Source organism: Sarcophilus harrisii, chromosome 6 (assembly GCF_902635505.1).
Source record: "Sarcophilus harrisii chromosome 6, mSarHar1.11, whole genome shotgun sequence".
In the NCBI taxonomy this organism is placed as follows: Eukaryota; Metazoa; Chordata; class Mammalia; order Dasyuromorphia; family Dasyuridae; genus Sarcophilus; species Sarcophilus harrisii.
Genome location: NC_045431.1, coordinates 117873592 through 117889519, shown reverse-complemented (window position 1 = coordinate 117889519; position 15928 = coordinate 117873592). Strand labels below are relative to the sequence as shown.

The following is a 15928-nucleotide window of genomic DNA, read 5'->3' as shown; positions in this document are numbered from 1 at the left end:
ATAATGTTTTGTTTTAAAAATGTCTTCTTTTTTAAAAATTATTTTTAGATAATGGCCCTTGTTTAGGCTCTCGGAAACCTGATCAACCATATGAATGGATCTCCTATAAAGAGGTAAGATTCTATGTTTTCATATCTATTTAATCTATCCACATATCACTTACTATTGGATGCATCACACAGAATATTTGTAAAGCTAGAAAGAATTTGAGATCATCAATTTCCTTATTTTATAGATGAAAAAACTAAGATGTATTGAGGGGAATAATTCATGAATAAAGTAGTCTAATGACTGACTCAGAAGTAGAACCCTGGTCTCCTGATAGAACCTGTTTCCCAGTTGTCTCTCTGCCCACTCCTTATTCCATCTCTCATATTTGAACTTAGAAAGGTATTTGTCCTGATCCAGTATTGGGAAATATCACAAGTGCCTTAAAAAAAATGCTTAGAAGATGGTGCCTGAACAGTGAGATTCTTCATGAATTTGGAAACAAAGGAAATATTGGCATACTAGACAAATTCCCCCTACCCCTAGCACATTCTGATTCATGTCTGCCCTCTCCCCCCGCCCCTCGCCCCAACACAAACACACTTTTAAATAGTTGTATTATGAATGGCTTATTGAGCTATAAAACTTTTAGAGGGCGTGGAGATATTTCTGGGGAGGGTGGGAAAGGGATTCTTTGCCTAGAATGTAGATGTCACCACTTTTCCCCAGGCCAAATAGTGCTCTAGGAACAACTAGAAATGTTAGCCTAAAACTGCCTCAAAAAGTCTCCTTTCCAATATACCTAGGTATAGAAATAAGCAAATGCCTGAGATTCAGGTTAAATGGCTAGATGAATTTGAGAGTAGACACAGAATGTTTTATATTGCAAATGGTACAATAGTCAGTGTCCCATCCCTCTTAGTTTAAAGAATAGTTTATAGATAAGAGTATCCTTGGCTTTTAGCCACTTAGGTAGCCAAACTTCTTAAACTGAGGCTTAAAAATTCCTTGTTTTCATCTCTAGCCAGCAGTTTTGAGAGAATGCTTCCAAAAGGTTTTTATTTTCGAGTCTTTATCTTTAGTAGGAGGTAGTTGGGATAGGACAATGAATAGATATTCAAAGAACTCCTCATTCTTGTTAGGACCAAAGGAATGGGGTTAGGGAGATTCTCTTTAGCTTAATTAAAATAATGTCTTTTCTTTGAACTCTTATTTTACATCACATAAAGAAAAACTAATTTACTTAGTTCATTCATTCTGTCAACTAGAGCTCTCTTAATTATGGAAAGATGAAGAATAAAACATTCCAGCACCAGTGATTCTTAACTAGATGAGCCTGAAAAAGTCATTTTATCCACACAGTGGATTTTTCAATTTCCTCATCTGTAAGATAAAGTTGATACCACTTATACATACTACCTACTTCACAGTGCAAAGAAAGTGATTTGCAAACAGTGAATCATTAGAGAATACAATCATAACATTAATATTATAACTAGATTGATTATTGATTATACTAGATCCTGCAGTATAATAAAACACTTTCTGAATTGTCAAAGAAAATTTTAATAAATTATCTTTGGTGTCACATGTGTTTAAATATGTCTTCTAGTTCTTCAAATATATATACTAGAATCTATATAAGCATATATTATGTGTTATATACATATATAGCTATAATCTATATTAGACATATGTGTATATGTGCATTTATATTATAATCTATTTCTATCTATATATCTATCTGTCTACTTATAGATAGATAGATATGCCTACATGTATAGCTATAATCTATATATACACACACATATGGCTATAATCTAAATTTAGCATTGTCATTTTCTAACCAGCATTCTCTGATGATGCTAGATATTAGGGTATTCTATATTGTTTGGACTATTTTCCAAAGTTCCTGGCTAACATATTACAGATTTGCTTTTGAAGAATATCTAAAATTTAGCTGTTTAAAAAAATAAACACTCTGGTGATCTTGATGAACCAAACTTGTAATCCTTGTTTCCCAGAAGGCTGGGCTAATAGAGCTCAGATCCTGAGTCAGCATTAATATGGTAAACCAGGGGTCCTCAAACTTTTTAAATAGGGGGCCAGTTCACTGTCCCTCCTACTGTTGGAGGGTCGGACTATAGTAAAAACAAAAACTTTGTTTTGTGGGCCTTTAAATAAAGAAACTTCATAGCCCTTGGGTGAGGGGGATAAATGTCCTCAGCTGCTGCATCTGGCCCTCGGCCGTAGTTTGAGGATCCCTATAATCTTCCTGAATCAAAAGAGGGAAAGAGAAAATGAATCTGTAGGGAAGAGCACTAGGCTTTCTAATAAGGGCTGGAGTTTGAGGGTGGTCACTGCACTCCCAGCCTTCTTGATATAGGGAGACTATCCTCAAAAATAAAACTAAACTAAAAAAAAAAGAAATTGAAATTGCAAATATTTTTCTGAGCCGTCCCCTTCACAGTTATAAATATTAAACTATTAACAATAGTCTCTGAGGTGATCAATTAACTCAGCCTTGCCAATGTCTACCCTTCTCTAAGTAGAATGAGAGTATGATCCAGAGTAGAAACTCCGATAAAGTTTGAAAAGTATCCAGGTATGTGCCCCTCCCTCCTCCAACTAGAGCTGTAGGCTTTGGACAGGTCTCTCTGAGACCCTCTGAGCTTTGTTTTTCTCATTTGTTGTTAAAGTGGGTATTATGGTGTCTATACTCACAAGACAGTTTTAAAGAACACTTTCCAAAACTTACAGGGTTCTATAAAGGTAAGTTGTGATTAGGCTAAAGATAACGCAGGGTGAGGTGAGGAAGAGGCAAAAGAAGAGGAATGCTTTGGAAGGTATAAATGATTCAGACGTGCATAGTCACCAGGATCCCAGCCTTCAGAAAACCAAGAAAGAATAGTGAAAAAAAGGATTATTAGATTTAGCTGATGGCTTGATGAAGGCATAGTTTTAATAGAAAGTGGGAGAGGAAAGGAGATTGAAGAAAGGAAGTTTGGAAGAGGAAAGGGAGGGAGGTAGAGAGAAAGGCCTGAGGAAGTATCGTGTGGGTGGGGGTTTTGGGTTTTGTTATTGTTATTTGTTTTGTTTTTAAAGATAGGCAAAGTACAGGGCACCGGAGATGTGAAGATAGTTGTTGGGTGTGCAGCCAAGAAGGAATAAACATTTATTAAGCACCTACTATGTGCCAGGTGTTGTGCCAGGCACTTTACTGTTATCTTATTTGATTCCTATGACAACTCTGAGAGGTAAAAGTTATTATCATCCCAATTTTACAGTTGTAAAAACTGAGGCAAAGAGAAGTCAAATCATTTGCCCAGACTTACCTGGCTATTAAATCTCAGGGTGAATTTGAACTCATCTTCCTGACTCCTGGCCCAGTGCTTTGTTCACTGGGTTACCAGCTGCCTCTGTACTAGACTTGTTCTGAGAGGCAACTTGTTATTAGGGATGGAGCTGGCCAATTGAAGTCAGGATCTTGAATTACACTTTAGGTCTTTCTATGTTTCTGAAAAATCTGTGGGATGATGATTACTATAATATTGCAAAGAATTTGTATTTAGCAGTCCTGAGCTTAAAACTTTTTAGCATTTGTTTTAAAAAGGACATTGAAAGCAATGCTGTTTTCCTGTATTTACCTAAAATCAAAAAACCTTGGGGTGTTTTGCATAGCCATTATTAACACATGTGAGGAGGTCCTATGTTGAGAAAACATAAAATACAAAAAAGAAAACTGATGGTTAAGAGTGCAGATTATTTTATAAAAGAATTCAGCATGAGTTCCTTTAATGAAGTGCTGCTCTGAGATTATCAAATGGTATTTAGTTTATATAATGCAAAATTGTCAATCAAGGATACTTGCTTATGCACACATGTGTGTTCTAGTAGTAAGAACTTCAGATCTGTGTTCCAATACTGGCCCTAACCCTTACTGCAGTATCACAGGTAAGTGACTACCTCCCTAAACTACAGTTTCCTTATCTTTATAAAAAAGATAAAAATATTCTCTTTACCTTGCAAAATTGTGAGAAACTCTCTGTGAAACCTTTGCCATCTCAATAGGAGTTACTGATCTCCTTCCATCTCTCCATCCTGTCTTCTGTCAAGGTTGTATCATTTCATGAATTGGCCATCTACCTAATAGGACTACATGTGTATGATTGCCAGGTGCCTCCCATGGGATTATTCAACTGATTTTCCTTTTATTTCAGGTTGCAGATAAGGCCGAGTATGTGGGCTCAGCACTGCTCCAGAAGGGTTACAAGCCATCGCCAGATCAATATTTTGGCATCTTTGCTCAAAATAGACCTGAGGTAGTAATGATTAAGAATGAACTGTTTGACTACATGGTTGTTAGCCTTTTACTTTGCTTTGCTTTGATTGTTGATCATGCTCAGGAGTGAATTAGTTATTAGAGTTCTCAGCTGCTTTCATGTACAATAATGCCTTGTGTTCTGCCTCTCTGAGAGCCTGGCTTTATATAAAACCCTAGCAATTCAAAGGGACACAAACCAATATTCTTTTGGTGAATGTCCTTTCTAATAATGATGCCTGATCACATACTGTTATTAAAACATCAAAACATGTATGGGACAGAGAAAATTTCTTAGTTCAAGACCTTTAGTAAAAAAAAAAAAAATTAAGATATTAAAACTTAGTAAATGGGTAGAAGCCATAATAAAACTACTCCTTTTTGTTCTTGCAAAGGATATTTTTGTTCTAGTAAGATCATAAAATTTAAAAATTAAATTCCTTGAGGATTGTCAACAAATCAAAAGAAAGTATCCTAGGACTGACTAGCCTATATTGACTTTCAGCTCACAGCATTTTATTTTGTCCTTTATACAAACAGTAACATATCTGTCAATGTAAATACAAATATTGAGCAAATCAATTAAACACAAATTAGAGACTTTTGAGATTTGATAATGCAAAAGCAATTAGGTTATTCTGCCACTAAGTCAATCATCATAGGAACAGTTTCCATTTAAGATGTAGTTTAACATCATAAATAATATTCCGCGGAGTTATTTTTGACCAGCTGGACTGGTATACTATCATTTTACCATGTCATCTATCATATACAAAAATAAAAGGCTTTAGACAGAAATCGAGATTTCCTTCTTAATTTTAAATCTGGGATATTGTTTAAGTATAAATGAGGTATATTCAATAAAGGAATAAATTAGCCATCCTATGAAAGGACAATTTTATAACAAAGCAAAAAATATAGCAGGTTGTTTACTTCATAAGAGAATAATAACTACATTTTTTCTCCCTTATAGTCAGACTGCTTAAAAGGTTACGTTTTATTTTATGCTACATTAAAATAGCATTTTCTGCAGGAATGCATTCTGTTTCTGCCTTCATGCAGTGAGCAAACAACACGTTGTACTCTATTAAACACTCCTGTTTAAGCAAGCTTTAATTTTTCTCATTGTGGTAAAGGGAGTGACAGACCAAGAGGTAGAAAAACAGAGAAAAAGCAAGAGAGAAATAGAGAAAACAGAGATGTGGGCGGGACTGAGGAGAAGGAAGCAGGAACACCTAAGAAGTGGGTACATACAGAGCATGTATACACAGTGTCCCAGAAGTTTTAATGCAGTTCCAATGACATTAAAATGTTCTAAGACTTTTGCAACTTCCTCTACTATTTCTGCCTTTCCCAAGTTAGAAGAATAAGTATTTTGAACTTCACGAGCAACTTCCAAGTTTGGTCAGATGAAGTTTTGATCTAGCTCTTGTTCTGAACTAGCTGTCTAGATATGACAGCTGTATTTGGGTTTGTAGACACATGTTCCTCAGAGTTGTGCAGATCCATGTGGCATAACAATTCTAAAGAAGACAGCCTCTTCTGGTGTCAGGTGAAAGGATCAGATAACTGCCTGGGATTTGAGCTAATCAGTGATCTAGATTGGTTGTAAAATGAATTTATTCCTGAGATTGTGCCTTGTAGAACTATATGGTGTCTAGCCAGACTGGGGAAGGTGAAGGAGAGACTTTTTTATTATTGTTGTTTTTCTGCAGGCTTTTTGAAATGTGAAAGATCTCCCAGTCTGTTATGTCTCTCATTTCATGTCAGAGTGCTGCATTAGAATGCTATTTTAGGACTACATATACCATTTGGGAAAATCTATACTTCCTCCATTAGCTTTGTGGAATTTGGATGCTCTTATTCCAGGCATATCCTGGATTTTCTATATTAGAATGAAACCTCATATTGGCTAAGAATAGCAGAAAACATATTCCTTTTCTTCATGAATAGTTCTGTGCTAGTTCTTACTTATTATACCCTTACATAGTCACCCTATATCATTTTTTAGTTAACTTTGCCATTTTTTTCTGGAATGTGAGAGTTTCATAGCAGTCCCAAGTACAAATCAGTAAACAAAGGCTACTGAATGATTCTACTTTTTTTTTGTCTGCTCAGGATGGCCTGAGCCATCCTGTGGGAAAATAAATATGTATTCTCTGCTTAGGAAGTTTGCACATCTGCTTGAGGACAAGAATAGTCCTTGAAACAATAGTACACTTCTAAGACAGTATTTATGGAGGGGCCTCTTTTTCTCCCATTCCCCATTTTTCCTTCCTAATATTTCCTCCTTACCTCCAACTGACAGAAGATATGAATATTGTAGGAATTATGGTTCTTTCTATCACTAACTGTAAAGGAGGGAAAAGATATTATTTTAATTGCAAGAAAAGTAGAGGTTGATAAAATAGGTGTATTCCACCTCTCCTGAATTTTGCCAAGTTCTCCTTTTATCAACTTATTAATTCAATTCTTATTAACCATATAAATTTCTTTGTATGATTAAAAAAACAATAGATCTTGAGTTACAAGCAGATAACACATGCTATGTTCACTTCTTTTTTCTGTTTTTTTTTCCTCTCGTGGCTTTTCCCTTTTGTTCCAATTTTTCTCTCCCAACATAATTCACAAAGAAATGTGTATATCAAAATACATGTATCTATACATGTATATATATATATATATATATATATATATATATATAACCAGAAAAAAAATAAAATAATTAATATAAAAAGGAAATAAAAAAGACCCCTCAGAATTTTGTTGAAGCCAGCTAAGTAGCTCCATGGATAGAGTGCTGGGCCTGGAGTCAGGAAGTCCTGAGTTTCAATGTGGCTTCAGATCCTTAGTAGCTGTGTGACTGGGAAAGTCAATTAACCTCTGCTTACTTAATCCACTGAAGAAGGAAATGGCAAACCACCAGTATTTTTTAATTAATTAGTTAATTTTTATTTATTTATTTTGCTGTTCCTTTTTTTTTTTTTTTTCATAGCTTTTTATTTACAAGTTAGATGCATGGGTAATTTTACAGCATTGACTATTGCCAAACCTTTTGTTCCAATTTTTCCCCTCCTTCCCCCATCCCCTCTCCCAGATGGCAAAACCACTAGTATTTTTGTAAATATCTATTTCATATCTATTTCAAAGATATGGCCCATGGGATCACAAAGAGTCAGACACTGAACAATTGAATAACTATAACAATGCTCTATTAGGCAGAATTGCCTAAAGTTCCATTATCTACTTTACCAGGAAAAAAAAAAAGAGAGAGAAAAAGGAGAAGCCATCCCCATGAGCAGCCTTATCTTTTCATCATTTCACTTCAAAGTTTCCTGCTATCTTTTCTTTTTTTCACAATTGATCTTCCTTCTTTAGCCTTTACCTGTGTACTTTAAAGTTTATCTTCTGCCATCTCAAGAATCTTGGTCCCCTATACTTTTCTTTCTTGGATCCCTTTTTCTCTGTTGACACCTCCCCTTACCTTTCAGATTTTTATTATATTGGGGATGGGGGCTGGAGATTGATCTATTTGATACTGTTTCCTGGAGTGCTGGTCCTGGAGTCAGAAAGACCTGAATCCAAATCTGTTTTCAGACACTTAATAGATGTGTGACCCTGGTGAGTCACTTTACTATCTGCTTCTGTTTTCTCAGCTGTAAGATAGATACAATAATAGCTTTCACTTCCCATCAAAGTATATATATCTAAGAGCTCCTCCTGCCTCCTAGTCCAAATTCCTTATTTCTGTGAATAATAAATATTTCATTTCATCTTGACCCAAAGCTTTTAAGTCATCTTTGACTTCCGTCTACTTGGCTTTTCATATCCAATCAACCATTGAATTCTACTAATTCTTACTTTACAGTAACTTTGTATGTGCCCTTTCTTTCCATTCCTACTACCACTATTTTTAGTTCCGGCTCTTAGGCCACACCTGGACTGGAAACTTCCTTTGGATTAGAAACTTCCTAACTAAATTATCTCTTTGTCTCTTTTTATACAATCTAGATTAACCTTCAAATAAAATGCTACTTTGGTTATATCACTCTGTTGGAATTTTCAGTGATGTTCACCTTTGCTCATTGAATAAAGCTCAGTCTTTGTTTAACATTCCAGACTTCCATTAAATCGTAATTCCATTTTATTTTCATTGTCTTTCAGTCACACTCGGCTGCAGAGAACAACTCCAATGGACTGGCCAAATTGTTCGAAGGCCATATGATCACTAGCCAAAAAGACTATTTTATAGAGAGCTCACACAGGACAGGTGCTCACTTAAGGATAGAAAAAAAAAAATACGAGGGTATTCTCAAGGTCTCTCTTAAGAACCTTAGAAATGATTGCATGACATGGGAGACACTGACATAGGACCGTCCAGCATGGCGTGCCTTCATTAGAGAAGGTGTAGGGAAAGGTTCTGTAAGCAAAGCAGAATTGAATTAGCTCAGAAGAGATGTGAGATGCTTAGAGAATCTACTGCAAATGTTCATATGGGCTGTTGGTGCTCAGCCTATAGCGAGCATTCTGAGCTTATATTGGTTTGATCAGCCACAGTAGGACACACTGTAACTCAGTTCTAATGTCATTTTAGTTTTCTGAGTATGAAGGGCAACAATCGACTAACTTTTCTTTCCCACAGTCTTCTTATTTAAACCTTCTGCTCCAAGGACTTGTATCTGGGGATTTCCCTTTTCTGTGACTGCCTTCTCTTAATCTTTTCCTCCAGTCTGGAATGTCCTTCATCTTTCTTTCTCCTTCTCCTTGAAGACCCAACTTAGGGGCCTTCTTGTAAAATTTCTCAAGGCCACACTATCCCATAATAATATCTCCTTCTTTGTCATTATTCAGTTGTTCAATCATGTCTGACTCTTTGTGACCCTATGGACCATAATATCCTCTGTCCTTCACTATCTCCCATGTTCATGGCTTCCTTAACACTATCCATCTCATTCTCTGCAGTCTCTTTTTCTTTTGCCTTCAGTCTTGCCCAACAAAGGGTCTTTTCCAGTGTGTCCTGTCTTCTCATTATGTGGACAAAGTACTTCCTATGAATAATCTGAATTAATTTCTTTAAGTATTGATGGATTTGATCTCCTTGACATTCAGGGGAAATCTCAAGTCTTCTTCGAGCATCACAATTCAAAAACATTGATTCTGCAGAGCTCAACCTTCCTTATAGTTCAACAGTCATATTCATCCATTGCTACTGGAAAAACTATAGATTTAACTACATGGACTTTTGTTGGCAAGGTGATGTGTCTGCTTTTTGTTTGCTGTCCTTCCAGTATGTCATAGCTTTCCTTTCTCCCTTATTTAAACCCACTTCATTTGCATGTTGTAGCATCACTTCCCTGATGTTGTGATCCTATTCAAGAACTAAGGACAAGAAACAATAGCTTTTCTTCCAAGGAGCCAGTGTCTTTTAACTTCTTGGCTGTTGTCACCATCTGCAGTGATTTCTGAGCCCCAAAATATAAAATCTGACATTGCTTCCATTTCTTTTCCTTTGCTTTGCCAGGAAGTGATGGAACCAGTTTGGGGGAGTTTTCCATTTATTTATTTATCCATTCATTTATTCATACATTTATTTATTTATTTTTGCTGAGGGAATGAGGAGACAAGTAAGATGATCTGGTACTCCCATCTCTTTGAGGACATGCCACATTTTGTCCTGATCCACAGAGTCAAAGGCTTTAGTGCAGTCAATGAAAGAAAAGTAATGTTTTTTCTAGTACTCCCTTTTTTTCTCCATAATCCTTCAGGTGTTGACAATCAATTTGGTACTCAATTCCTCTGTCTCTTCAAAACCCAGTCTGCTGTTCTGGTAATTCTTGGGTCATGTATTACTAAAGCCTGGCATGCAGAATCTTAGGCATAACCTTGCTGGTTGATAAATAAGTCCAATTGTTTGATACTTTGAACATCCTTTGGCATTGTCCTTCTTTTGGATTGGGACATAAACTGAACTTTTCCAAAACAACAACCACTATAAAGTTTTTTTTTTTTTTAATTTGCTGGCATATTAAATGCAGCACTAAAACAGTATCATGTTTTAGGATTTTACATAGCTCAGTTGGAATTCCATCCTAAGACCCACTTGACTTCGTTCTCCTAGATGTCTGGTTCTAAATCAATAACTATGCTATTGTGGTTATTGGTGATGTTAAGATTTTTCTTGTATAGTTCTGTATATTCTTGACACCTCTTTTTAATCTTCTCTACTTCTGTTAAGTCTCCACCATTTTTGTCTTTTATGATGCCTATTTTTGTATGAAATGCTCTCTTTATATTTCTAATTTTCTTAAAGAGATCTATCTTTCCCATTCTATTGTTTTCTTCTCTTTCTTTACATTGCTCATTTAGGAAAATCTTATCTCTCCTTTCTAGTCTCTGGAATTCTATATTTAGTTAAATCTGTCTTTCCCTTTCACTTTCCTTCTTCCTTGGTTATCTGTAAAACTTCAACAGACAGCCATTTTGCTTTTTTGTTCATTATTTTCTTTGAAATATTTTGTTTGCTATCTCCTATACAATATTGCAAACTTCTATCCATATTTCTTCAAACACTCGGTCTACCAGATTTAATTCCTTAAGTCTGTTCTTCATTTTCATTTCATATTCACAAGGGATGTTATTTAGGTCATACTTATAGTCTGATGATTTTCCCTGCTTTCTTCAATTTAAGTTTGAATTTTGAATAAGAAACTTATGATCTGAACCACAGTCAATATTAGGTCTTGTTTTAACTTACTGTATAGCACTTCTCTACCTTTGGCTGCAAGGAATATAATCAATCTGATTTCAGTACTGATCATGTATTAATGTTCATATAAAGAGTCACTTTTTGGGTTGTTGGAAATAAGTATTTGCTATGACCAATAAGTTCTCTTAACAAAATTATATTGGTCTCTGTCCAGCTTCATTTTGTACTCCAAGGTCAAACTTTCCTGTTATTCCAATTATCATTTGACTTCATATTTTAGCATTTCAATCTCCTTTGATGAATATTACATCTTTGTTATTTCTACATGTTATAGGTCTTCATAGAACAGATCACCTTTGGTCTCTTCAGCAGCAGTAGTTGAAGCAAAGACTTATACTGTTGAATAATTTACCTTGGATTTCAACAGATATCCATCTTTGCTCAATGATTATTGCCTGTACACTTTATTATGTTCTGCCTTCACAGAAGCTCAGAAAAACCTCAGGTGAAAGAGATTTCAGAGGCCATTTAGGCCAAACCCCACCTGAAGAGGAATCCTTCAACAGTTGGGCATCTTGCTTCTACTTGAATATTGCCAGCGAAGGGTGTCCCTTCCTCATCCCCTCTCAACCTCTAAAAAATTCCACTTTTTGAAACCTCTAATGCTTAGGTAGTTTTTTCTTATATCAAAATCACTAGTGCTTTTCTGCAACTTGCATGCAGAAGTCTGAGCCTTCTTCCATAAGATTATTGTCTTCAAGTATTTGAAGGATGCTCATCTCGCCATCTCCACCAAGTCTTCCTTTTTCTAGGCTAAAAATCTCTAGTTTCTTCAAACTTGATAATGACATGAGCATGATCTCTAAGCTTCTTGCCATCCTAACTGCTTTTCATTGGATTTGCTTTCACTTCTCAATATCATTCTTGGATCCAGAACTGAACACAGTACTATAAATGTTATTTGAGGACATAAGTTGTAGGGACTGCCATTTCCCTAGTTCAAAACATACCTAAAGACCATTCAGTGTAGGTTTGTTTTGTTTTTTCTAGCTATTATGTTACACAGTAGAACCTTATATTATGTAAATTCATAAACACATAGTCACATATATTTATGCCTTGTTTTCTTGACTAGACTATAAGCCCCCTGAAGGCAGGAAATGCATTTTATATTGCTTTGTCCTCTATACATTCTGGGCATGGTATCGAGCACACAGCCAGATGTCTTTAAGATGAACTTTTAATATGTAGTGCTTCTATGACCTTATTTTGTTTTTGTTTTCTACCCCCACCATGTAGTGGGTGATTATCGAACAAGGTTGCTATGCATACTCAATGGTGGTGGTCCCTCTTTATGATACCCTTGGAAATGAAGCGATAACGTACATAATTAATAAAGGTAATTTGTTCTTGTTCTTTCAACTGGATGTTGACTTAACAATTGATTAAACTTGATTTTTTTGAATATTTCTCTTTTGTTTAATTGGGAGGGGGGTGTTTAAGTGGCATTATCTAATCTGCTTAAAGTATAAAAGAATCTAATGCTGCTTTAATGTGCAGCAAATATGTGGTATCATGGTACTAAGTAGTACTCAGGCCTTCAATAATACCAAGTTTAATCTTAATTCTATTTTTTCTCTTCTAGCTGAACTGTCTTTGGTTTTTGTTGATAAGTCAGACAAAGTCGACCTCATGTTAGAATCTGTAGAAAACAAGCTAACCCCAGGTCTTAAAACCATAATCATCATGGATCCTTTTGACAGTGATGTCGTGGAACGAGGCAAGAAATGTGGGGTGGAAATAATGAGCATGAAAGCACTTGAGGTAATTACACAAAATCATTCTGCTGCCATGGGGAATCATATCATTCTAGGGCTGGAAAGGACCTCAGTGGCAGTGACTTGTCAGAGACCACACGACTAGTTAGTGGCAGAGATATGACTAGGATTTAGGTTCCCCAATCTCTAAATCCAATGCTTTTCTTACTATATCTTTCTATGTGTGAATTTTTTATTAAGGGGTTAATTGGCTCCTTGGTCCAAGTATCATAGTCCAAGGAAGGCAAGATCATGGATTTCAATCCTTGTGCATGTCAATTGGCTTTAAACTGTTCCATCTCGATAAACTATACTTTTAAGCTGAGGATCATTTTCCCTGGCCCTGTTATGTAACTAAGAAAGTACAAATCCTTCTCTATCTCAGGACATACAACTCACATGTCCACCAGACTTTATACTGACAGATAACACGCTGTGAGGAATGTTGAAGTTAACCAAATATTTAGGTATATTTATTCTGACCTAAGAACATGAGAAAACCATGGTTTGGAATCAGAGTTTCTAAAGCAACTCGTGCCTTCCTATGAATGTGAATTAGACGTTCAGGTTTCCACAAATTGGAAGTCGGAAAGATATACTTGAAAGACAGCATGGCACAGTGGGTAAAACACATGGATTGGAGCCAAGTAGTTGTGATGATACTTATTATTAAGCCTCTTTCTTTAAGCATAATTCTTTATGTCCTGTGGATCATAGCATGCCCTCTATACTTCTATCTCCCCAAGTCTGTCCAAGTTCAAATTCATTGTTTCCATGACATTATCCATCTTACCCCCTGCCATCTCCTTCTCCTATTGCTTTCAATATTTCCTAGCATTAGGGTAAAATGGGTTAATTCCCACTTCTGATGCTACCTTAATGTGATCTTGAAAAAGTCAGCCTCCTTAGGCCTCAGTTTTCTCAACTAAAAAGTTAGGGGAATTTGACTAGGTAGATCCACTGGTCTCTTCCATAACTTAAATCTGGGGTCCTATGAACTTGTGACTGTAGATAAGTCAATTGGCTTATCTGAGCTTCCATTTCTTTATGAAAGATAGAAATAATAGCGATTATGTCACAAGGAGGTTGTGAGAAGTAAAGGAGATAAAAGCACTTAGCAAACCTGAAAGCATTATAAAAACAAGTTATTATTCTTATTCCATCCAGACATTCACTTTCTAGGAGTCTGAGAAGCTATTTTGAACATCCTTCCAATATGCCCCTCTGAAGCATCTTAAATATTAATTTCTTTTTATAAAAATGGCTGGATAGATAGGGTATTTTACAAATATAGGTTTCTAGAACCTCATATGCTTTTCATAGAAAAGTAGAAGTAGTTGGATCTCTCTAAGCTGGACCGACACTTAAATCCCTCTCTTGTAGAGGATCTGTTTGCCTTTTTCACTGAATTTAATGTATTCATTGCATTGCACTGGCAGGATTCGTGTGTGTGTGTGTAGAACATGCATGTTCTCTTATGTACACATCCAAATTTGTAAAGAGAGTATCTATAAGTTATACCTCCTAGGCTGGAAAAATTGTATCAGAGAACAGTAATGTCAAAAGAAATTTATATTAAAAATAGGCAGAACATTTACCATCTTCAAATAACACAGTTTGTTTCCAACACCAAAGACCTTAGTATCTCTTCTAGAACAGTGAATGCTAGAAAAATGAAGAATAGTACTTAATTAGGCTCAGGTTTAGTTTAATCCCATTTACTATAGTTATTTGATTCAGAAAATTATGCTTTCTTCATTTGGGAGTTAGCTACTTACTGAATGAAGGATGCTAAAGTACCTTATTGGTCTTTCTCTAAGTATTTACAGTTCTTTGTATCTATCTGCTGTACTTAGCACTGCTCCTGACATGTAGCATCAAGACCACACCAAATGATAATTCATATCATATTTTCCCTTGTTCTCTGTCTTAGGACCTGGGAAGAGCTAACAGGAGGAAACCAAAGGTATGTATGTAAGGAAATCATCCCATCAGAGCTTTGAGCAAAAATGTCTGAGGCTGTTGTCAACTCAGAACTTCTTTCTGTGGCATGAAAACCATCAAGTCATCTCAGGAAAGCAGTAGAGACTTAGCATACATGGAATGCGTTATCCTTGACTGCCTTCTTTCAGGCTTCTACTAAATTTGTTCCTAACCATTTTAGCCTCCATCGCCTGGTGACCTCGCTGTGATTTGTTTCACCAGTGGGACGACAGGTAGGTTTCAAATTGGGAGAACCTTTGCATAATAACTGGAAGGCTTGTGCTTCTTTCAGAGAATAAAACCCTCCTCTCACCCTTGTAATCTCAGTTGCAGTAGATAGATTGTGAGGACTGCTCAAGCTGACCCAAAATGTGTCCCCTTGTATTTTATAGAAAACTTTAAGCATCTAGTAGGGCAAAACTATTGAACTCAAATAAAAATGGCAGCCACTACACAAGTATATAAGGATCTCTGTGGGCTGCATATTGACTTCATTTTAAAATGTTTTAAATATAGGTTTTATTATTGCTTTTTATTTCTTTTGTTAAATATTTCCCAAATATATCTTAATCTAGTTCCAGCCTGCTAGAGAATGCGAGTATGTAACCTACCTCATTCAGTAGGGGTCTCAAATAATTGTTGATGAATGCATCCATTCTCTAAGGCAGATGATAGCATAGCTGATTTTGACAGTAGGAATCCCTGGATTTCCCTTAGTGCTATCTATCATTAAAAATTGGGCCATGTGTATTACAAACAATCAAGTACAGTAAAGTTTACTCAGCCCAGCTGCTGGATTTTGGAAGAGGGATTGGTTGGTAGTGGAATGTGATATGACAGTCTTTGAAGGGATCATAATAGTACCTCCCAGAATTGTTGTGAGGATCAAATGAGATAATATTTGTAGTTCCTACCATATAGGAAATAATTGTTGTTATCTTTCTTAGAATGTGTTTCATTGGCTTTAATTCCCTTCTGCTTCCCCTCTGTTCTGCAGGCAATCCCAAAGGTGCATTGATCACTCATCAAAATGTAGTCAGCGACTGTTCAGCTTTTGTGAAAGTGACAGAGGTAACCTTTGGAAATAGTGGAATGACCCTTAGTATTAGTTCG

At 36.0% G+C, this 15928-nt stretch overlaps 1 protein-coding gene across 3 annotated transcripts in view; it reads left to right on the top strand.

The window, feature by feature from the left end:
• The window catches only part of ACSL1 (acyl-CoA synthetase long chain family member 1), a 91896-nt gene that overhangs the window by 52082 nt on the left and 23886 nt on the right, over nt 1-15928 (top strand). For all 3 annotated transcript variants that reach the window (XM_031942125.1, XM_031942123.1, XM_031942124.1), the window contains exons 4-10: nt 49-113; nt 4209-4310; nt 12315-12414; nt 12661-12839; nt 14766-14798; nt 14997-15048; nt 15813-15886. In XM_031942125.1, the coding sequence (XP_031797985.1) occupies nt 49-113; nt 4209-4310; nt 12315-12414; nt 12661-12839; nt 14766-14798; nt 14997-15048; nt 15813-15886 (605 nt within the window). The remainder of the gene's footprint in view (nt 1-48; nt 114-4208; nt 4311-12314; nt 12415-12660; nt 12840-14765; nt 14799-14996; nt 15049-15812; nt 15887-15928) is intronic.